Raw genomic sequence first — 24,621 nt, forward strand, 5'->3', positions numbered from 1 at the left:
GTTTGTGTTTGTCTCCCCCCCCCCCCCAGCATCGCTTGACAACCGGTGGTGGTGTGTTTACGTCCCAGTAACTTAGCCGTTCAGCAAAAGAGACCGATAGAATAAGTACTAGGCTTCCAAAAGAATAAGTCCTGGGGTCGATTTGCTCAACTAAAGGCGGTGCTCCAGCATGGCCGCAGTCAAATGACTGAAACAAGTAAAAGAGTTTAAAAGAGTAATGCTGTTAAAACAGCAACCCCCAGCCAATCATTCTAACATTCAACAATGTCTGATTATTGCTTTGTTTTCTTCTCCTAATTTGCAGTGTTATGTTCCGTACAACTCCAATGGACAGCACCGGAGTCCCACACATTCTTGAGCACACAGTCCTGTGTGGTTCTAGGAAATTTCCTGTGAGAGACCCATTCTTCAAGATGCTCAATAGATCGCTGGCTACTTTCATGAATGCTATGACAGGTATGTTATATGTCACTTGCATACATACGGTTTGACTCTTATTTTTAGCAATGCTGGTACCACTTAGTACTCTCTGTTACTTTAGTGACATTTATAAAGTTGCCTTTACGTCTCTAAATTGCTAATAAGCCACCCATATTATTTATATATATATATATGCGTATATATATATATGTGTGTATATATATATGTGTGTGTATATATATATATATATATATATATATATATATATATATATATATATATATATATATATATATATATTGAGGGTGATAAATTGAATATTCATTCAATTAACATCAATTTAAAACCAATTGGCCTAGCATATAAGAACCCATCCAAAACCATACTGTGAGACATATACCATACAAAATGCTAATCTAAATAGTGAACAGTAAGATTATTACAATCGCCGGTGGCATGTAAGAGCACCCACTACACTCTCGGAGTGGTTGGCATTAGGAAGGGCATCCAGCTGTAGAAACTCTGCCAGATCAGATTGTAGCCTGGTGCAGCCATCTGGTTCACCAGTCCTCAGTCAAATCGTCCAACCCATGCTAGCATAGAAAGTGGACGTTAAATGATGATGATGATGTATAAGAGCAAATACTTTTAAAATCACAGCGAATACCATACAAAGAAACATTCATCATAAAAATATTAATCTAGAAATCAAATAAAGTATAAATTGAACAATAGAAATTAATACAATAATATAATGTATAAAAGTAAGTACTTGTACATCGACTACGCGCGTTTCATGGCTGAATTAGGACTTTTGTATAGGAAGAGGAAGAGGATGATGATGAAGAGAATGATGATGATTTATTTATTTCATTATTACTTTAATCATTCCTGTATTTAATTAACTGTTTATTCATTTGTATAACTATTGGACATGTGTAGCAAGTGACTGGACAATATATCCATTTTCAACCCAGAACCAGCAAGACTTCAAGAACTTGTTGTCCATCTACCTTGATGCTGTATTCTACCCACAGTTACGAGAACTCGACTTCAGGTGAGAATCTTTTAAAGACTGCACTGTTTCACAAGTGTTTTTTTTTAACCTCCTCTTCTTCTCGACCCCTTTGCTCCCTACAGAGCACAAATTATCAACAGCTTTTCTCCACCATTCTCAAGTCAGGATTGTCGTTTCTGTTCCCATTCATTTTCTTCATTTTCTCCATTTACATCATCATCATCATTGTCATCATTATTTAATGTCCACTTTCCTTGCTAGCATAGATTTTAGATTTATGTCTGACTTTCTACTTTCCACACGCTTTGTGTTGTAACTTGAAATCTTTACTGATGCAAATTCCAGCTTGCACGCATAAAGATCAACTCGACATTTTTGAGCAAGTTTAAAAATAAAAATAAGAATAAGAATAAGAGCATTAATAAAGAAAAGTTGTAATACGAACTAGAAATAAGTATAAAAATAATAATTTAAAATCTAAAATTTAAAATTTATAATTTATAATTGAAAATCATACTATAATTAATGAAGTAAATACTAGTAGATATTATATTATGTAGCAAGGATGTAATTGGTATGACTTGAAGTAGGGATGGCTAGTTTTGGATAAGCATGGGAATGGAATTAAAAATACAATAAAAATACGCTAAAAATGCAATAAAAATACCATAATGGACCGGTCTGAATGAGACTTTGCACAGGCCTTTAACTGGATATACTGGTTTATCCTAATGGGTTGATATGCATGACTATTATATAAAGGGAATAACTATAATGTCAAAGATTTTTCGAATTGGTTAGAATGTGATTATGTGAGTTGTCCTTTTAAATGTCTTCATGGTGTCTTTCGTGTCGTGGAGCATCCAGATGAGGGGAATGTCTGATTTCGTTAAAATATGAAGTCCATGCCATATTAACTGACACGTCTCCGAAACGACCTGTCGATGAAACTTTTGGATCCATTGAACATTGTCTGTAATTTGAGTATGTCCGTTTAAGGCTGTAAGATGTCTCACTTTCTAATTTCCACTCGCATTGTGTTATAACTTGAAATCTTTAGTCCTTATAACACATCCTATGAACTTATAATTAACTATATCCTATTTCATATCAACGTATTCTATTTTAAAATGCCTATGTATTCATAAATGTTCTTATATATTTTTAAATATCTAAGTGTTTTAAATATTCTAACTGCTTGTATTCTGACCTCTAAATTTTTATTCCTCTATAGCATATCGTGTGAATTTATAATTCACTATGTTTTATATAATATCGACGTTTTTATATCTAATTATGTGTATATTTGGTATTTATTTTATTTATATATTTTTTAAAATGCCTATGTATTTATAAATGTTTTAAAATATTTTTAGATATTTGTGGGCTTATAAAAATATGTATATGTCTATATGCTTATATCTTATTAATACTTCTGTTATGTTGAGCTTTATGCCGCTTTATCAATGTCGAAGTAAGTGCGCATATATATTGAATATTCTGCTGGATAATAAGTCATGCCCCTCTAGTTTTCCGGTCGTATTGCCTCCACTCAAATTATTATATATATATATTATATATAATACTATATATTTAGTGATTGTATTTTCCTGTTGTAGTCAAGAAGGCTGGAGGCTGGAACACAAGGACCTCAACAACACAGAATCCCCCATTATCTTCAAAGGAGTTGTCTTCAATGAAATGAAGGGTGTATTTGTAAGTGACTCTAAGCATTTTCCTTCTTACCGATTCCTTCCACCGATTCCATCTTACCATATTACTATTCTGTAATCTACAATTGTTATAATTGTTGTTCTTGATAAGATGGCAAGCTGGCCAAAGATTGTCAGACGAAGCATGTCAAACGAAGTCTTATCAACCCCTTTTGGGGTTGATAAAATAAGCACCAGTTGAGGACTGGGGTCAGTATAATTGACCTAACCACTCTGCTGAACTTGCTGGCCTTGTGCCAAAAGTTGAAACCATTATTATTAAGCTGGCAGAAGCGTCAGCATGTCACTCAAAATGCTTAATGGTATTTCGTCCATGAGTTCAAATTTCACTGGGGTCATCAACTTTGCCTTTCGTTCATTTGGAGGTTGATAAAATAAGTACCAGGTGAATACTGGGGTCGATGTAATCAACTGACTCCACTCCCTGAAAATCTCAGGCCTTGCACCTATAGAGGAAAAGGTTATTATTATTATTATTATTATCATTATCATTATTATTGTTATTAATTATTATTATTATTATCATTATTATTGTTATTAATTATTATTATTATTATTATTATCATCATTATTATTATTATTATTATTATTATTATTATTATTATTATTATTATTATTATTATTATTATTATTATTATTATTATTATTATTATTATTATTATTATTATTAAGAAGGCAGTGCACTGGCAGGATTATTAGCCCACTGGGCAAAATGCTCAGCGGCATTTCATCTGTCTTTATATTCTGGGTTCAAACTTTGGCTGAGGTCGACTTTTCCCACTGGGGTTGATGTAATCGACTCATCCTTTCCCTCATAATTGCTACCCTTGTGACAAAATTTGAAACCATTATTATCATTATTATTATTATTATTATTATTACGCAGTGAGCTGGCAGAATCGCTTGCACGCCGGGAGAAATGCTTAGCTGTATTTCTTCTGTCTTCATGTTTTGGGTTCAAAATCTGCCCAGGTCGATTTTACTTTCCATCATTTTGGGGTCGATAAATTAAGTACCAATGAAACAGTGGGGTTGATGTAATTGACTAGTCTCCTCTCCCAAAAATTAGGCTTTGTGCCTTTAGTAGAAACAATTATTACCTCCGCTTTCACTAAGGTGGAGGTACTGTTTTTAATCATGTTTGTTTGTTTATTTGTCCATTGACAAGATATCTCAAGAACCGCTGGATGGATTCAGATGAAACTTTCAGGGATGTTTGGCCTCGTGACTGGCACAAACTGATTAGATTTTGGGATTGAACCAGTACCAGACAAGGATTCTAGATTATTTTATTACTTAATTTTTGAGAGCAGTCAGGTTCCTTTCTAGTATTCTTGTTTGTGAGAGCAGTCAAGTTTATTTCAGATATTCTCATTTCAAAAATCATCTCTGGCTAATCATTGAGGGGACGTTGGTGTTGCCTTGGCAGAGGTTCGCGCTCTCTGGATGCTCTTGTTGTTGTTGTTGTTATTATTATTATTATTATTATTATTATCATCACTATGATGGTGGCGAGCGAAGAGGATCATTAGCACATGGGACAAAATGCTTGGTGGCATTTTGTTCATGTATAGGCTCTGAGTTCAAATTTGACCGAGGTCATTGATTTTGCCTTTCGTCCTATTGGGGTCAATGAAATAAGTACCAGTTGCACACAAGGGTTCATGTAGTCAACTCCTCCCAACCCCTTGAGAAAAAAATTTCAGCTCCTCCACTTATAGCAGAAGTGGTTATTGCTGTTATTGAAGTCTTTCCTTCATTCTAACGTTATAAAGTTCATTGTTCGGCTATAACTGGACAATATAGAAATTTCCTTTGCAGTCATGTGATTACTGGTCAATAAGTGTCCAGGGAATTTTCAGTCATATTGACTTTTATTATTTCTGCAAGGAACAGCCACAATTTTCCAAAGTTTTGAGAAGATTCCACACTTTTCTAAGACTCTAACATGGCTGTGCAGCTAAGAAGATGTTTCGGTTTTTTCCTCTGCTCCTGGTACTTATTTCTCATTTCTTTATTTCCCACAAGGGGCTACACACAGAGGGGACAAACAAGGACAGACAAACGGATTAAGAAAACCCTACTCTTCAGTAAGGCCGACACTTTACTGAAGAGTAGGGTTTTCTGCCGTGCATGATAATGCGTATGTCCTCGACACTGACTTCGGTGTAGGCCCTAGCAAAGTTCAGTGCCTTGAAAAAGAGTTCCCTCGATATAGATGGGTATAAACTCACTATATCAAACAGGGCAGACCTAGGTCTACCCCTTCCGCTATTGGTTTTAAACATGTAATGACCTCGTTGGTGTTACGCCATAAGGGTGAGGTCAGGTTTTTCTTATTTCTTTGCTGCCCACAAGGGGCTAAACATAGAGGGGACAAACAAGGACAGACAACGGGATTAAGTCGATTACATCGACTCCAGTGCGTTACTGGTACTTAATTTATCGACCCTGTAAGGATGAAAGGCAAAGTCAACCTCGGCGGAATTTGAACTCAGAACATAGGGGTAGACGAAATACCGCTAAGCATTCCGCCCGGTCTGCTAACATTTCTGCCATCTCGCTGCCTTTCTGGTACTTATTTCTGTTTAGCTTTTTGTTACTTCAGGCATTAAATCATTGATCCTTGCTTGACTGTTCGTTCACCTCCCTCTCTCTCTCTATGTATGAATGTATGTCTGTATCCATCCATCCATCTCTCACTCTCTCTATCACTGATCTTTCCTTGCTGACAAGTCTTCTCTCTCCCTCTCTCTCTCTCACACACATCATATGGTTCCTCACTATTTCTCTCTCTTCCTGCTACTACACATTTTCCGCCTTTCTCTTTCACCCTTTCTCTCTCACTGTCCTTCACGTCTCTCTCTCTCTCTTTCTCTCCTTAATTACAGTCCAGCAATCAAAACATCTACAGACAAGCCCTGGAGAACAAACTCTACCCTAGTCACACCTATGGTGTCGTTAGTGGTGGTGATCCTGCTTTCATACCTGATCTCACCTGGAAGGATCTCGTTAACTTCCATCAAAGTCATTACCACCCTAGCAACTCAAAGTAAGTCATTATTCACTATGTTGTTTTTTTTGTTGTTCTTGTTTACTATTGTTATTTAGCCCTAGGTCAACCCAGAGATGGAGAAGATCTATCATCAGAAACTTTCCAAGCATGACCATCTTGTCTAGTTTTTCTTATATATTTTTTTCCGGTTGGATGCTGGTGCTGCATAAAAGCACCCACATGGTTCTGGGTTCAGTCCCACCGCATGAGACCTTGGACCTTCTCAATCTAAACCGTCCGACAAACAGGAATGTGAAACTCTGAGTAGCAGATTTTTGTGATGTTTTTGTAGCCTTAATAATAATAATAAAGCATATTACTCTACCTCCAGTATTCGAGTACTATTTTTCCCCACCTTGTTTCACATTTATGTGCTTATTTTAGTATATACATATATATATATATATATATATATATCATCATCATCATCATCATCATCGTTTAACGTCCGCTTTCCATGCTAGCATGGGTTGGACGATTTGACTGAGGACTGGTGAAACCGGATGGCAACACCAGGCTCCAGTCTAATTTGGCAGAGTTTCTACAGCTGGATGCCCTTCCTAACGCCAACCACTCAGAGAGTGTAGTGGGTGCTTTTACGTGTCACCCGCACGAAAACGGCCACGCTCGAAATGGTGTCTTTTATGTGCCACCCGCACAAGCCAGTCCAGGGGCACTGGCAACGATCTCGCTCGAAAATCCTACGGGAGCCAGTCAGGCAGTACTGGCAACGGCCACGCTCAAAATGGTGCATCTCATGTGCCACCCGCACAAGAACCAGTCCAGGGGCACTGGCAACGATCTTACTTGGCTTGCCGGGTCTTCTCACGCACAGCACATTTCCAAAGGTCTCGGTCAGTAGTCATCGCCTCGGTGAGGCCCAATGTACGAAGGTCTTGCCTCACCACCTCAGCCCAGGTCGTCCTGGGCCTACCTCTTCCACGAGTTCCCTCAACTGTTAGGGTGTGGCACTTTTTCACGCAGCTATCCTCATCCATTCTCACCACATGTCCATACCAGCGCAATCGTCTCTCTTGCACACCACAACTGATGCTTCTAATGTTCAGCTTTTCTCTCAAGATACTTACACTCTGACGGGTATTCACATTGACATTACACATCCAACGGAGCATACTGGCTTCATTCCTTGCGAGCTTACGTATGTCCTCAGCAGTTACAGCCCATGTTTCACTGCCATGTAGCATGGCTGTTCGTACGCATGCGTCATACAGTCTGCCTTTTACTCTGAGTGAGAGTCCCTTTGTCGCCAGCAGGGGTAAGAGCTCTCTAAACTTTGCCCAGGCTATTCTTATTCTAGCAGCTACACTTTCAGCGCACCCACCCCCACTACTAACTTGGTCGCCCAGATAGCGGAAGCTATCGACTACCTCTAGTTTTTCACCCTGGAATGAGATAGAAGTTGTTTCCTGTTTGTTTACAGTCTTTATTGCACCTGAACATCTGCCACAAACAAAAACTAAATATATATATATATATATATATATATAAATAATACAGAATGGGACAAGAACGCAAAACATCAAGACAGTTAGATGATACAAGAAAGGGACACACCTTGTCTCATATATATATATATATATGTATATATATGCTTATATATATATATATATATGTGGTCTGATCAATAAGTATTTGGACTGTCACTATAGTAACAAAACCAAGGCACAAAGATTGAAACTGCTTCACACTGATTGACCTTGGAATCTGCTGTGTGAGCACACCAAGTTTTAACATTCTAGCTCACATCCGCTGTTTATAGCAGTGCTTGGAAGGAAGGTGTGTAGTGTGTGATCGTCGCATTGACTATGACAGAGAAAGGTGAGCAGAGAATCTGCATCAAATTTGGCCAAAGCTTGACAATACCTGCTCAGAGACCTACGCAAAGTTTTCAAAAAGTTTCCATCGTTCTAGACACAGTCAAAGGGATCTTGTGCAACTGAAACCCAAGTGTCCTGAAAGCAGTTTTGGTACAAACTTGGCAGACACATGTCTCATACCCAAATCTTCAGTGATGATGGACTGAACTGAACCGTAACTAATCTGCACATCCTCTGATAACTTACGGATGGTGATTCAATGATTTCCCCCTCACAGCTGCACGCACATCTACGCTGTTTTTCTCAGTTCTGCTGGTTGATCATCTCCCAGAACATTCGTCAATATCGACATTTTTTTGGCCATCTTGGAAACATCTGAACCACTCATACACTCCTCTCCATACACTTTCTGCAACTTTGTGTTGGCCTCTGAGCAGGTATCGCCATTATATCCGTCTTTGTCATGGTCAATGCAATGATCACACGCTACACACCTTCCTTCCAAGCACTGCTGCAAACAGCAGAAGTGAGCTAGAATGTTAAAACTTTGTGCATATGCACAGCAGAGATCATGGTCAATTTGTGCCAAGCGGCTTCACTCTGCATGCTTTAACTTCATTACTATGGCAACAGTCCGGATACTTATTGATCAGACCTTGTATCTACATATATATTGTATATATTATATAGCTCTGTATGTATGTGTGTGTGTGTGTGTCTACCACCTGTGTTTGTCTACCACCACTGCTTGACAACCAGTGTTGGTGTGTTTATGTCCCTGTAACTTAGCGGTTCTGTTAAGTGGTTGCCATTAGGAACGGCATCCAACTGTAGAAACGACACCACAACAAACAGTTAGAGTTTGGCCAGCTCCTGTCAAACTGTCCAACCCATGCCAGCATGGAAAAGGGATGTTACACGATAATGATGATGGTAATGATGACGACGACGACGATGATGATGATGATGATGATGATGATATATATATATGTATATTCTTGTAGGTTTGTTACATACGGCAATTTTCCTCTTGAAGACCACCTTGACTACATCAACAACAATTATTTGAAGCATTTCTCTGCCATTGACCCCAACACTGCTGTTCCTTCGGAGACGAGGTGGACGGAACCTGTGAGTAGCAGTTGCTTTATAGATTATTGTCTGTGTGTGTATATATATATATATATATATATATATATATATATATATATATATATATATGTAATATTTATGTATATAGCTTTGTATTTGTAATATATATACATATATAAAGTCTGTGTATATGTAATGTGTTTATATAAGGCACTATATATAGGCATAATGTATATATGTTAATTGAAGTTTACAGTTTTATTCATTATGGCTGATCATACCACTCAGTTTCGCACTGGGGGTTCAAGGGAATGTTATATAATAGCCAGATTATGTAACCCTGTGCTCTTCAGGGTTGGCAGTTATGGAAGAAAATGTAATGTTTATATATTATCCCTGGTTATGAATTACACACACACACACACACTATATCTACCGACTATCTGTTCAGTGCAATGACACCAACACCAACACCAACAACATTGATACATCTGTGATCCTAGTCAACATCTACATCTTCTCTCTCTCTCATCAATCATATTTTTCTACTCCAGGCACAACGCCCGAAATTTTTGGGGAGGGGGCCAATTGATTAGATCAACCTCAGTACTCGGTATTTAATTTATTGATCCCGAAAGGATGAAATGCAAAGTCGACCTTGGCGGAATTTGAACTCAGAACGTAGAGACAGACGGAATACTGCGAAGCATTTCGCCTGGCGTGCTAACGTTTCTGGCAGCTTGCTGCCTTTCTCTCATCATGCACCCCCCCCCCCACACACACACATCCACATTCACACACACACACACACACCACACACACACACACACACACACACACACACACCACACACACACACACACACCACACACACACACACACACACACCACACACACACATACCTTAACATTCACTAACATACATTACTTGTCTCCTTCTCAGTAGCCTGCTCCTTCGCTTTCACCTAATGTTGCCCTTTCTCACCTATTTCATATCTCTGTGAAAGCATAGGGCCTACAAATTCGCTGACATGGCCGATGACAGCACCCCCTGACTGGCATCCGTGCTAGTGGAATATTAAGAGCACCATCCGAGCGTGATCGTTGCCAGGGCTGCTGACTGGCTCTTGTACCAGTGGCACGTAAAAAGCACCATTCGAGTGTGATCGTTACCAGCGTCGCCTCACTGGCACTTGTGCCAGTGGCATGTGAAAAACAACATTTGAGCGAGGTTGTTGCCAGTGCCGCTGGACTGGCTCCTGTGCAGGTGGCACGTAAAAAACACCATTTAAGCGTGGCTGTTGCCAGTACCGCCTGACTGGCCTTCGTGCCGGTGGCACGTAAAAGCATCTACTACACTCTTGGAGTGGTTGGCATTAGGAAGGGCATCCAGCTGTAGAAATTCTGCCAGATCAGATTGGAGCCTGGTGCAGCCATCTGGCTCACCAGTCCCCAGTCAAACCGTCCAACCCATGCTAGCATGGAAAGCAGATATTAAATGATGATGATGATGATGATTGTAAAGTTATGAGTACAATTCCTGAAGATGTTTTGTGCCCTTGGGCAAGATTTTTTATTTCGCATTGCTCCAGTCCACTCAGCTGCCAGAAATGAGACGTACCTGTATTTTAAAGGCCAGCCTTGTTACATTCTGTTTCACACTGAATCTCCCTGAGAACTACGTTATGGCTATGCATGACTGTGGAGTACTCAACCATTTGCATGTTAATTTCATGAGCAGGCTGTTCCTTTGATCAAATCAACTGGAACCCTCGTTGTTGTAACTGACAGAGAGCCGGGACATATTTGTCTCCCCACCTCTCACACTCTCTCTCTCTTTCTCATTCTTTCTCACTCATCCTCTCTCATTCTCACCCTCTCTCTCACTGTCACCCCCTCTCACACTCACCCCCTCTCACTCTCACCATTTCTCTCTCACTCTTACCCTCTCTCTCACTCTCACCATCTCTCTCACTCTCACCCTCTCTCTCACTCTTACTCTTTCACACTCACTCTTACTCTCTCACTCTCCCTCTCTCCCTCTCACTCTCACCCTCTCTCTTGCTTCACTCTGAATCTCCCTCTGATCTACATTAAAGGTGTGCATGTCTGTGGAGTGCTCAGCCACTTGCACATTAATCTCATGTGCTGGCTGTTCTGTTGATCAGAGCCACTGGAACACTCATCATCGTAACCAACGGACATCCAAGCCATCTCTCTCCCCCCTCTCTCTTTCCTCTCACTCTCACTCTACCTCTCTTTCTCACTCTCTCGCTCTCTCATATTCCAGCAACATCATGCCATTACCTGCCGCATCGATCCAATGTCTCCAGATCCACAGAAACAAACCACAGCCTCTGTTAGTTATCTCCTCTCAAAGTAAGTGTCTTTCTGATTTTTTCCCTTGTTTTATTAATATATCGTCCCTCCATGTGATTAAGAAGTTTGCTTTTCAACCACATAGTTTTGGGTTCAATCCCACTGTATGGCACCTTGAATAAGTGTTTACTATTACAGACCTGGGCCAACCAAAGCCTTGCGAGTCGATTTGGTAGATGGAAACTGAGAGAAGTCTATGTGTGTGTGTCAGTGTGTGTGTGTATCTCACGGAGGCAATGACAAATCACTGAGATCTTTGATGATAAGCTGTGCTTGAGAAAACCTGTCAAGCTAAGTGAAATCATAACTGCAGTCGCTGTCAGTGCCATGTAACTGGCACCCATGCCGGTGGCACATAAAGTGCATCTTTCAAGCATTGGGCCTCATGGAGGCAATGTGGCTGATGCTGATGTTGCGTAACTAGCAACCGTGTCAGTGGCACGTAACAAGCACCTTCTGGATGCTGGGCCTCCCGGAGGTAATGACAAATGATGTGCTTGAGATGAAGACCCATCAAGCCAAGTGAAATCGTAGTTGTGGCAGATACTGGTGTCATGCAAACTGGCACCTGTGCCAGTGGCACGTGAAAGCACCCATTATACAGGGTGTCCCAAAAAGATGTACCCACTCTTTGACTTCCCAGTACTCATGCATTTTGTGTTCAAGTAGATGTTTATTGATATACACACAATCCTAGGAAGTTAAATTAAATTCAGGAAAATAAATTGTTGTAGAAACGATTATTTATTGTCATTTAGAATTATTTAATATTCTCTCTCATTCCTGCGTGTTCGCAAATGTTCAAACTGCCTTCCTTCATTTTCCAAACGAAGCTGATAATGTCCAACAATGGATTTGACAACATTGCCAAACATTTCATTTGGAATTGCAAGACATTGTATTCGAATTTCTTTTTTGAAATCATCAATTGTCACTGGTTTTGCAGCGTAAACCTTATCTTTGAGATGTCCCCATAAAAAAAAAAAAAATCCATTGGCGTGAGGTCTGGGGACCGTGCAGGGAATTCAACGCTACCTCTCCTTCCAATCCATTTGTTTGGATTTGTTGCATCGAGGTTAACCCGTACATCACAGAAAACAAAACATTAGTAATCGTCTGTCAAAGAGTGAGTACATCTTTTTGGGACACCCTGTATTCTCAGAGTGGTTGGTGCTATGAAGGGCATCCAGCCATACAAACCATGCCAAGTCAGACTAGAGTCTGGTGTAGCACCTCAGCTTACCAGCCTTGGCCAAGCCGTTCCAACCCATGCCAGCATAGACAATGGATGTTAAATGACAATGATGATATTTATATATATATCATCATCATCATCATCATTTAATGTCCGTTTTCCATGCTGGTATAGGATGGACAATTTGACAGGAGCTGACTAGCAGAAGGGTTGTTCAGGTTCCAGTTGTCTGTTTTGACATGGTTTCTATGGCTGGGTGCCCTTCCTAACGCCAACCACTTTACGGAGTGTACTGGGTGCTTTTACACAGTATCAGCATGGGTGCTTTCTACGTGGCACCAGCGCTTATGAGCCTGCAAGATTAGGGATGCTGGTGGTGGTGTCACATAAAAAGCAACCACACTGTAAAGTGGTTGGCATTTGGAAGGGCATCTAGCTCTTTAAAAACAATGTCAAAATTGACCTCACCTTTGCTTGTGCCATGTGAAAAGTACTCCACTGTGTGGGGTGGCTGGTGTTAGGAAGGGCATCCTTGCCAAAACAGATAGCAAAGCATGGTGCAGTCTTCTGCCTTGTCAGTTCCTGTCAAACTGTCCAACCCATGCCAGCATGGAAAGCAGACATTACATGATGGTGATGATGATGATATCATTGAAATCTTGAAGCTACAATATAACCCATAATTAATTCAGGACAATGTGAATCATCACCATCATCATTTAACATCTGCTTTCCATGCTGGCATGGGCTGGATGGTTTGCTATGGAGCTGGCTATTAGGGAGCTCTCCAGACCCCCAGCTGTCTGTTGTGGAATGGTTTCTACAGCTGGATGCCCTTCTTCATGCCAATCACTTAACAGAGTGTGCTGGGTGCTTTGTATATGCCACCAGCATGGGTGTGTTAATGCAGCACCGACATGGGTGCATTTACGCAGCACTAGCATGTGTGCATTTACACAATGCAGCCCTGACATGGATGTGTTTACACAGTACCAGCAGAGATGCTTTTATGCGATACCGCACTGGCTTGGGTGTGCTTATGCTGCACCGGTATGGACGCATTTATGCAGTACCGGCATGGGTGCTTTTTAATAAAGAAGCATCACAGGTGACTGAGTAACTTGTTTACTAAAAGGATTGAAATATTCTTTATTGGTGTTTAGAATGTGTTTAGAATTTCTTTGTCATAGAACTGAGTCTCTGACATTATTGGTTAACCTCTTGGTACTCTCATTGTAGTATTACCGATCTGAAAGAATCAACCACACTGTCTATTATTGGTGCCTTACTCACAGAGAGTGAATCTTCTCCCTTCTATCAATCATTAATCGAAGCCAATTTAGGTTCTGACTATTCTCCCGGCACTGGGTAAGTATCTATTCTGTTTTGTTTTATTGAGATGTGTTTGTATAGGGTTATATGTGTGTGTGTATATAGCATATATCCGTATCTTTGGATGTTTAGTTTCATGGAGGTGGTGACAAGTGATTACAAAACACTTCATTTCACGTTGCTCCAGTCCACTCAGCTGGCAAAAAGGAGTAACGCTGCGATGGACTGGCGTCCCATCCAGCTGGGGAACACATATGCCGTTGAAACCGGGAAACCGGGCCAGGCTTTAAAAGGGTGCATTTATTATTATTATATATATATATATATAAATAAAGAATAAGGAGAAAATGGAGAGGTAATTAATAAAATTATTTATTAATTATAAAATATGACAAATAATTTTATTAATTACCTCTCCATTTTCTCCTTATTCTTTAAATATATAAATATAGGAACCACGTTTTATATGGTTACCTCATTGTTGAACTTTCTCTAGATTGGTAAGTAACCAGTATTTTCATTGGGTCTATGATCCCTTAATGAGGTTTATTACCTTTACTTGATTATATGTATGTATATATGTATGTATGTATGTATGTGTGTATGTATGTATGTATGTACGTATGTATGTACGTATGTATGTATGTATTTACACACACATTAAAATGCAGATAAATATATTACAAGATATATATATATATATATATATATATATATTGATGATAAAATACCTGTATGTCCTCTCTCTCATCTTTCTGCCTCTTTACAGGTACCAGGGTAACACATTGGACAGTTCATTCTCTGTTGGTCTTCAAGGAATCAGTGAAATTGACATTGAACGCGTCACAAATATCATCGAAGAGACTCTGGATAAAGTGATCGAGTGAGTTTCACACCTGTCTGATTTTCTTAGCCATCCCGATCATCATGATCATCATGATCATCACCATCATCATTGTTATCACTAACACCATCACCATGTTGAATAAAATCATGATTAATTGATCCTCCTGTATTTTGTTTTACCCAAAGCCAGAAACTTTTCAGCACCCCACCTGTCTATAGATAGATGGATAGATAGACGGTTGGATAGATATATAGTGTGTGTTTACATATTGTCTGAAAATCATTGAGCTACAAGTGGTAACGTTTTTCCTGTTAATAATTGGTCCACTCGCTTTGTACCTTCAAAGATATGCAAAATAAAATATACCTTGAAAAACAGATAAGCGTTAGTAGCAGGAAAGGCATCCATCTTTAAAACGTCTCAATAAAACATTTATTCAACTGAAGCTAGCATGGAGAAACAGACATAAAAGCCAACCAATGAAATGATAAAAAAGGCATCGGAGGAATGATGCATACTCTGCGCGCACACAAGGATGAAATATAATTTAATTTAATAAATTTATTCTCAGATGTAGGAGTGGCTGTGTGGTAAGTAGCTTGCTTACCAACCACATGGTTCCGGGTTCAGTCCCACTGTGTGGCACCTTGGGCAAGTGTCTTCTACTATAGCCTCAGGCCGACCAAAGCCTTGTGAGTGGATTTGGTAGACGGAAACTGAAAGAAGCCTGTCGTATATATGTATATATATGTATGTTTGTCTCCCCAACATCGCTTGACAACCGATGCTGGTGTGTTCACGTCCCTGTAACTTAGCGGTTCGGCAAAAGAAAACCGATAGAATAAGTACTAGGCTTCCAAAGAATAAGTCCTGGGGTTGATTTGCTCGACTTAAGGCGGTGCTCCAGCATGGCCACAGTCAAATGACTGAAACAAGTAAAAGAGAGTAAAAGAGTACGAATTCATATTTCAACAAAATGACATCTAGAGTTATTTCTCCTGCTTATTGTTTATGCATATGTAACACGGAAAAGACAAAAAACACTTTGATTCATCCGTCCACCAGTTTGGAAGATAATCAAACCAAAATTTAATGAGTTCAAGCTACTCACTCAATGAATATTTCTGCCGAATTTGGTGAAAATCTGTTTAGCTATTTTCCGGTAATTTTGCAAACACACTGTCAAACAGATGAAGTCAAGCGACTACAATAACTCTATTTCGCTTATGTGTGCAGGGTTAATAAAACATTGTTATTATTATATTCGTTACGAGTGACAGAAACGATATTAGTTCAAAATAGCAACCTGTATATCATTCTTAAAGCAGATATTTTATTGAAAGCCTGTTAAGCTGCAGTATTTGTTTCAAGAAAGCATCTCTTATAAACGTATAGTGTAACACACTATGTCTATAAGAGATACTTTCTCAAGACTAAAACTACTGTTTAACAGGCTTTCTAGTATATAAAATATATCTGCTTTAAGTATATTTTGTTGTGTCTGGAGAGAGTCATTCTCTTTTAGTGCCTTATTAATTTAACACACTCACTGGTCTGATTTCCACTCATTTACTTATTTATTTTTCTAAAATTTTCATTGTGTCTTGCAACCTTTTCAATAGTCGTTGACTCTGTCCGTTATCCAATCTGCGTTCTTTTTGTTTGTGTGGGGCAGTGTGTGTGTGTGTGCATACACGTTTGTATGTATGTATGTATGTATGTATGCATGTATGTGTGTGTATGCATGTATGTATATGTGTGTGTGTGTATGTGCATATGTATATATGTATGTGTGTACGTTTGTATGTATGTGTTCTGCATATTCATGTGCTTGTGTGCTATGTGTGTGTGTGTGTGTGTGTACCTCTGTCTCTTTGTGTGTGCATGTCTGAGTGCATCTGTGTCTGTGTTTGTATGGGTCTTTTGCGACTATGTACTGTGTTTGTATGTATGGACGTGTGTCTCCATATGTGTCCTCGTGTGAAGGGAAGTGTGTGTGTATATGGTCATGTGTTACAGTCTTCATTTGTGTATGTCTGTGTGTGTATGTGTGCTTATCTGTTCATATTACCTATGTACCTATCTGTCTGTATGTCTATCTGTTTACATTCATATTCATTCATTCATTAAGTATGACACAGAGGTTGTTATATATTATGTTATTTTGCTTTCTTATAGAAATGGTTTTGACCAGGAGCAGGTTGATGCCATTTTACACCGCATTGAATTGGGCGTAAAACACCAGTCAAGCAACTTTGGATTCTCTCTTATCATGGTGAGTGACTCAACTGATGACACGACTTACTTTCGCTATTGTGCTATTCGTTTAGTTTAGATGCCACACTCATGTTATAAGGAGGTTTAAACCAAACAATGTGTTTTTCCCTTCTTCTCTTGTTTTGTGTTGCTTGTTATATAAATTCTAGTTTTTCTTTTAGTCTGCTTCTTTACAGTTTGACCGAAACAAGTAAAAGAATAAAAGAATAGTTGTGTGGATACAAATTTGCAAAACTTTTCTGAAAATTCCAAAAAATGCAAAAGTTATGAGGAATTATATGGTGTGCTTAAAGCAGAATTCCACCGATTAATCCATGAGCAGTCTAGAGCATTTCCTAATTTTCTGTAGCGTTTTTGCCCAGCTGAATACAAAACTTTATTGCATAGCCAGCTTCCAAATTGTCTTCATGTCTTCACTGCATTCTTCAAACTATTCAGCTGTGACAGGCAGTGTTTAGTGAGGTCTGTTCAAAGAGTTGTTACAGCCATCCCCTTCAATCTGGAATTACACAAGGTGGCAGGTCAGCTTATGAGATGCGGATTTACGTTCCAAAACACCCCGCGGTAGGTGGAAAATCTGTGAAGTAGAAACAGTACTGTACTCTCTTTTACTTGTTTCAGTCATTTGACTGCGGCCATGCTGGAGCACCACTTTTAGTCGAGCAAATCAACCCCAGGACTTATTCTTTGTAAGCCTAGTACTTATTCTATCAATCTCTTTTGCCAAACCGTCAAGTTATGGGGACGAAACACACCAGCATCGGTTGTCAAGCGATGTTGGGGGACAAACACAGACACACAAACATATACACACACATATGCATATATATATATATATATATATATATATATATATATATATATACACACATATATATGACGGGCTTCTTTCAGTTTCTGTCTACCAAATCCACTCACAAGGCTTTGGTCGGCCTGAGGCTATAGTAGAAGACACTTGCCCAAGGTGCCATACAGTGGGACTGAACCCAGAACCATGTGGCTGGTAAGCAAGCTACTTGCCGCACAGCCACTCCTGCGCATGTACTGTATATTTTTTTAAAATTATTTTGTATAATTTATATATATTCATTTTATTATAAATACAAAATAACACCACAGAGGAGTCGACATAAGCTTAAATAATAAACTGCAATGTGACAAGGGATTGCTGTATACTAAAATTATAATATTCTTGGGAAGTTATAACTGTCTCTCCAAAAAGAATAAATAAAGTTTAGATTAGTTAAAATATGTTTGTGATATTGTTTAACTTTGAAAGGCAAATTCACTGCAATTGGCAAATCAGTTTATTAAGATAAATAGTAATGATATACTAAGATTAGAATAATCTATGACAGTTATAACTGTCTCTCTTATAAACGTCTCAAAACTTCCAGAATGTACCTCGTCACTTCCTTATGTATTTTCATGTTTGTCTTTTGTTTTTGTTAGGGTGTTTCTTCTCTGTGGAATCATGATGGTAACCCTGTCGATGGCATCAGCATCAATAACAGACTGCAGGAATTCACTAAAGAACTGAAAGCTAACCCCAAATATTTGCAGGACAAAGTGAAACAGTATTTCAAGGTAAGTCCCTTTTAGAGGGTTTTGATTTGGTAACTTAGGGTGTTACTGATTTGGTAACTTAGGGTGTTACTGATTTGGTAACTTAGGGTGTTACTGATTTGGTAACTTAGGGTGTTACTGATTTGGTAACTTAGGGTGTTACTGATTTGGTAACTTAGGGTGTTACTGATTTGGTAACTTAGGGTGTTACTGATTTGGTAACTTAGGGTGTTACTGATTTGGTAACTTAGGGTGTTACTGATTTGGTAACTTAGGGTGTTACTGATTTGGTAACTTAGGGTGTTACTGATTTGGTAACTTAGGGTGTTACTGATTTGGTAACTTAGGGTGTTACTGATTTGGTAACTTAGGGTGTTACTGATTTGGTAACTTAGGGTGTCATTATCATCTACTAAAGGACATAATTACAGTCAAGCAACTGACAAGCTAATCTGAGGTATTGAGCAGAATATTTGCTATAATGATATTTCTGCTTCAGCAACTCAGCGCTGAATCTGTCTGAAATGTAATGGGAAATTGGTCAGCTTTAAAACATTGATGTCCAGGTGAGAAAAGCAAAGTTTGAAGGGAATAGTAGTCGTTTCCTTTGATTTCTAGAGAGAAACAAATATGAAATAACACTTTCTCTTTCTCTTGTTTCAGTCATTTGACTGTGGCCATGCTGGAGCACCACCTTTAGTCGAGCAAATCGACCCCAGGACTTATTCTATCAGTTTCTTTTCCCGAACCGCTATGTTACGGAGACGTAAACACACTACCATCGGTTGTCAAGCGATGTTGTGGGGGACAAACACAGACACACAAACATATACACACACATGTATATATACATATATACGACGGACTTCTTTTCAGTTTCTGTCTTCCAAATCCACTCACAAGGCTTTGGTCAGCCCGAGGCTATAGATAACACTTGCCCAAGGTGCCACGCAGTGGGACTGAACCCGGAACTAACCAAAGGCAAAAAATAAGAACAAAAATTTGATTACATTGTGTAATGTTTTTTTTTCACTGTTATATCGTGCTACAAACTATATGCTTAAAACATTGGCACAAGAATAGTTGCAGAATTAACAAGTTTGCATCTCAACCACATGATTCTGAGTTCAGTCCCACTGTGTGGAACTTTGGGCAAGTTTTTTTTAGTAAAGCCCCCAGATCATCCAAAACCTCGTGAGTAGATCTAGTAGATGGAAACTGAAAGAAGCCTGTCATATGTGTTTGTGTCAAGTTTTGTAATTTGCTTATTTCATAAGCACCAGTCATCTCTCCGTAGCGGAAGCACAACTAACAGCAGAATGTATGAGAAGGAGGAATTTAGTGGATTGGCACTAAAATAACATCTGACCTTTTTTTATACTCAAGGGCGGATTATACTCGAGGATTTACGGTAGATGTTAAATGATAATGCTGATAATACTGATGATTTACCGTTTCTATCCATGTTCCGTTAGGACAATCCACACAAGCTTACTTTGGTGATGCGACCCGATGAGGATTACGACAAGAAACTTCAGGAAGAGGAGAACACACGTCTCTCTGAGATCAGCTCGACATTGAGTGAGGAAGAGAAGATGCAGCTACATAAAAGGGGTAGGTGTCATACAGGATCCTTTAAATAAGGGGTTCTTTCAGTTTGTTTTTTTGTTTGAACGCCCAATGTGTTGTCTTCTCTTTTGAATCATTCCCATTCAACATCCTTCTATCACGCTTATCTTCACCCCTACCACTCACCCATATTTACCATTGATCCCCTCCCCACCCTGTTTCTTCATTTACCATTCCCTACATTCACGCCTTGTCCCTCTCATATACATCTCAACCTCCACTCTATGTTTATATCCTTCTCTATCTCTTTCATGTGGGATGTTAAGGGTACATGTGTCTGTGGAGTGCTCAGCCACTTGCACGTTAATTTCATGAGCTGGCTGTTCCGTTGATTGGATCAACTGGAACCCTTTTCATCATAACCGACAAAGTGGTGTGGCAATATGTGTATGATTGTATTTAAATGTGTATCTCTGTGTGTATATATATATATATATATATATATATATATACATGTCAGACAAGACCTTGATGAATGCCATAAGGCAGGAAAGTATACTAGTCCTTATATATTTAATACTCTATATTCAATACTCAATATTTCATATATTCAATAAGACATTCAATACTTCATTTCATTTTACTATTTTGTATTATATATTCCATATTCTATATCCCACATTAATTTTAGAAGAATATAAATAAAACATAAAAAACAGAGTTGGAACTCTTTTAAATAATATATTCCTCTATACACGATCATACAAAATCCTTTTTTATATTTTTTAATTTTTATTTTTATTCACATATATAAATATATATATATATATATATATATATACACATGTGTGTTTATATAATTGTATGTATGTATAAATATGCATGAATATTTAAATCACCTTTTTGAGGAGGCCAGGTAGGAGAATCATTAGCACACCAGGTAAAATGCTTGGTATAGTTCCATCGGTCTTTACGTTCTGAGTTCAAATCCCACCGAGGTCAACTTTGCCTTGCATCCTTTCAGGGTCACTAAAATGAATACCAGCTGAGCACTGGGGTTGGTGTAGTCAACTTTAGCCCCTTCACCGAAATTGCTGGCTGGCCTTGTGCCAGGATTCGAAACCAACATTTAACCCGTTAGCACTCATATTATTCTGTCAAATATATTGCTTATTTATTCACATTGCTCGGAGTTAATCCTGAATTATCTTGTTTTGAGATTACAATGATGTGAATGTGTATCTTTAGAATGACATTGTAAGGTAGGTGTGAAAGGCCAGATCTAGTTGGTTTGAACATAAAATAGGGAGAGTATATGGGCTGGATACGACCAGTTTAACCCTTTAGCACTCAGATTAGTCTGTCAAATGTGATTGTTTTGAATTAATCATGAAATTATCTTGTAACTTTGAGATTTTGATGATGTGATTGTTTATTTTTAGAATGACATAGTAGGTTAGGTGTGAGAAGCCAAATCTTGCCACTTTGAACATAAAATTGTAGAATATTTTGGTCGGATATGGCCATTTTAACCATTTAACATTCAAATTATTTGGTCAAATCTATTGTTTATTTATTCTCATTGTTTTCAAGTAATCCTGGATTATCTCAGAGCTTCAAGGATTCATTGGTTCGATTGCTTATTTGTAGAATGACATTGTAGGGTAGGTACGAGAGGCCAGTTCAGTCCAGTTTTAATGTAAAACAGGTAGAATATTTGAGCCAGATTTGACCTGTTTGAATACTAAAGGATTAAATCACTTTTGCTTTTTATTGTTTTTTGTTTGTCCCAATTCCTTAGGTTTAGAATTGCTGGAGAAACAGATGCATACAGAGGACCTTTCTTGTCTTCCAACCATTCACATTGCAGATATCGAGCGTGACATAGTCAGGGTACCAACAACAATTCACTATGCATGTAAGTACCACAGTACCATATTCTTGGGAGGCGCAATGGCCCAGTGGTTAGGGCAGCGGACTTGCGGTCATAGAATCGTGATTTCGATTCCTAGACCGGGCGTTGTGAGTGTTTATTGAGCAAAGACACCTAAAGCTCCACGAGGCTCTGGCAGGGGATGGTGGCGAACCCTGCTGTACTCTTTCACCACAACTTTCTCTCACTCTTACTTCCTGTTTCTGTTGTGCCTGTAATTCAAAGGGTCAGCCTTGTCACACTGTGTCACGCTGAATATCCCCGAGAACTACGTTAAGGGTACACGTGTCTGTGGAGTGCTCAGCCACTTGCACGTTAATTTCACGAGCAGGCTGTTCCATTGTTTGGATCAACTGGAACCCTCGACATCGTAAGCGACGGAGTGCCAACAACAACCATATTCTCGATTCGGTTTATATGGAAGGTGCATTCCAAAATGTTTGAGACTTTTTCAGAAGAGATATGTATTAATTTCATAGAAGTACAGAACTGTAATCTCCTTCAAAGTCTCTCATTTTATGAATGGGGGCTAAATAGTTCCTGGCTTTGGGTAAAAGAAAATACAGGAGGACCAGTTAATTATGATTTTATTCAACATATTCCCCTCTCAGATTCATTCACTCATTGCAATGGTCCATCAGTTTTTCTAACCCCTGTAAAAGAACTCAGAAAGTTGGGCCTCCAACCAGGCCTTTCTTGATACCCTTAAAGCCAGGAATTTTTCAGCCCCCGCTCATATCTTGTTTCATTGTTTCTTATTTGTGTCCCTAAATTGACTTAATGCTAATTTCTTCCTTAAACAGCCAGTGGTGTCCCTATTTACTGCTGTGCACAACCAACTAACGAGATCACTTACATGAACCTCCTAGCCGATACCTCACATCTACCCGAGGATCTCAAATCATATCTACCTCTATTCACCGATATCTTTACAAAGTGAGTTTTCTTTTTGTTTTTTTTTTGTTTTTTTATCTGTTTCCCTTTTATGCTGGTGACCATGCTAGACCACCTTCTTCGGGTGTGTTAGTCAACTGTATAACAACTCCATTAATCATTTCAAATATGCTGTTTATTTTCAACATCATCATTGTTATCATACATCCATCTTCCATGCTGGCATGGGTTGGACGGTTTGACAGGATCTAAGAGGCCCAACGACTACGTCCTTCTCCTGTGTCTGCTTTGGCATGGTTTCTATGGCTGGATGCTCTTGTACTTATTTTATCACTCCCTATTTGTCAAAATGTTAAGTTAGCATGACATAAAGGGGTTACTTCAAAAATATGGCGACGCACACTCTCTCTCTCTCACAAGCACATGCACATGGTCACACACACATGCACATATACACGCAGTCATACATGCACACACACGCAGTCATACATGCAGTCACACACACACACACAGTTACATACACACACACAGTTACATACACATACACAGTTACACATACATGCACACACTTATATATTTATATTGTGCTCCAGCATGGTCACAGTCAAATGACTGAAACAAGTAAAAGAGTAAATAGAGTATACGATGGGCTTCTTTTAGTTTCCAGCTACCAGATCCACTCAGAAGGGCTTTGGTTGGCCTGAAGTTATAGTAGAAGACATTTGCCCATGGTGCCATGCAGTAAGACTGAACCCTGAACCATGTGATTGGGAAGTGAGTTTCTTGCCACACAGCCACACTTGTTTCAATCATTAGACTGTGGCCATACTGGGGCACTGACTTGAAGAATCTTAGTTGAATGAATCAACCCCAGTACTTGTTTTTTTTTTTTTGTAAGGCCTGGTACTTATTCTATCAGTCTCTTTTGCTGAACCACTAAGTTATTGTGATGTAAAAACACCAACACCGGTTATCAAGTGGTGGTGGTGGTGGTGGTGGTGCAGATGGACAAACACAAGTACAAAGACACACACTTACATATACACTCGACAGGCTTCTTTCAGTTTCTGCTAACCATCTTCGCTCACAAGGCTTTGGTCAGTGCAAGACAATAGTAGAAGACACTTGCCCAAGGTGCCACAGAGTGGGACAGAACCCAAAACCATGCGGTCGGGAAGCAAACTTCTCACCACACAGTCATGCCTGCTCCTATATTCTGATGTATTTCTTTTTAACATAAGGTCTACCTCTTCTGTTTAGAATGGGTGCTGGTATTTGGAATTACAAGGAATTATCACAATTGATTGATCTTTATACTGGAGGTCTTGGATGTTCCATATTCATGAGTAACCATCATACGGAATCAAATACTTATGAACAGGTGAGTCCCTTTCTTTGTGAACCCAAATCTTTATATTACCTTCACATCTCTTACACCTCTGCCCTATTTTTTATTGTGTTGCTTAGGCTTGT

The 24,621-nt window shown here is 39.0% G+C and overlaps 1 protein-coding gene across 2 annotated transcripts in view; it reads left to right on the forward strand.

Annotated features, from left to right (window-relative positions):
- LOC106883810 (presequence protease, mitochondrial-like) overlaps positions 1-24,621 on the forward strand; it is a 50,586-nt gene that overhangs the window by 6,484 nt on the left and 19,481 nt on the right. Inside the window, exons 4-17 of one of the 2 annotated variants that reach the window (XM_089343477.1) lie at positions 305-456; positions 1,363-1,477; positions 3,058-3,154; positions 6,063-6,223; positions 9,069-9,195; positions 11,447-11,535; positions 13,970-14,098; positions 14,832-14,945; positions 17,088-17,184; positions 18,639-18,773; positions 20,228-20,366; positions 22,123-22,239; positions 23,058-23,190; positions 24,409-24,529. In XM_089343477.1, coding sequence (XP_089199603.1) covers positions 305-456; positions 1,363-1,477; positions 3,058-3,154; positions 6,063-6,223; positions 9,069-9,195; positions 11,447-11,535; positions 13,970-14,098; positions 14,832-14,945; positions 17,088-17,184; positions 18,639-18,773; positions 20,228-20,366; positions 22,123-22,239; positions 23,058-23,190; positions 24,409-24,529 — 1,726 coding nt within the window. The remainder of the gene's footprint in view (positions 1-304; positions 457-1,362; positions 1,478-3,057; positions 3,155-6,062; positions 6,224-9,068; positions 9,196-11,446; positions 11,536-13,969; positions 14,099-14,831; positions 14,946-17,087; positions 17,185-18,638; positions 18,774-20,227; positions 20,367-22,122; positions 22,240-23,057; positions 23,191-24,408; positions 24,530-24,621) is intronic. The other variant, XM_089343478.1, reaches the window with a different exon arrangement.

The sequence above is a fragment of the Octopus bimaculoides genome, chromosome 27 (genome assembly GCF_046866305.1).
Source record: "Octopus bimaculoides isolate indiv1 chromosome 27, ASM4686630v1, whole genome shotgun sequence".
Lineage (NCBI taxonomy): Eukaryota > Metazoa > Mollusca > Cephalopoda > Octopoda > Octopodidae > Octopus > Octopus bimaculoides.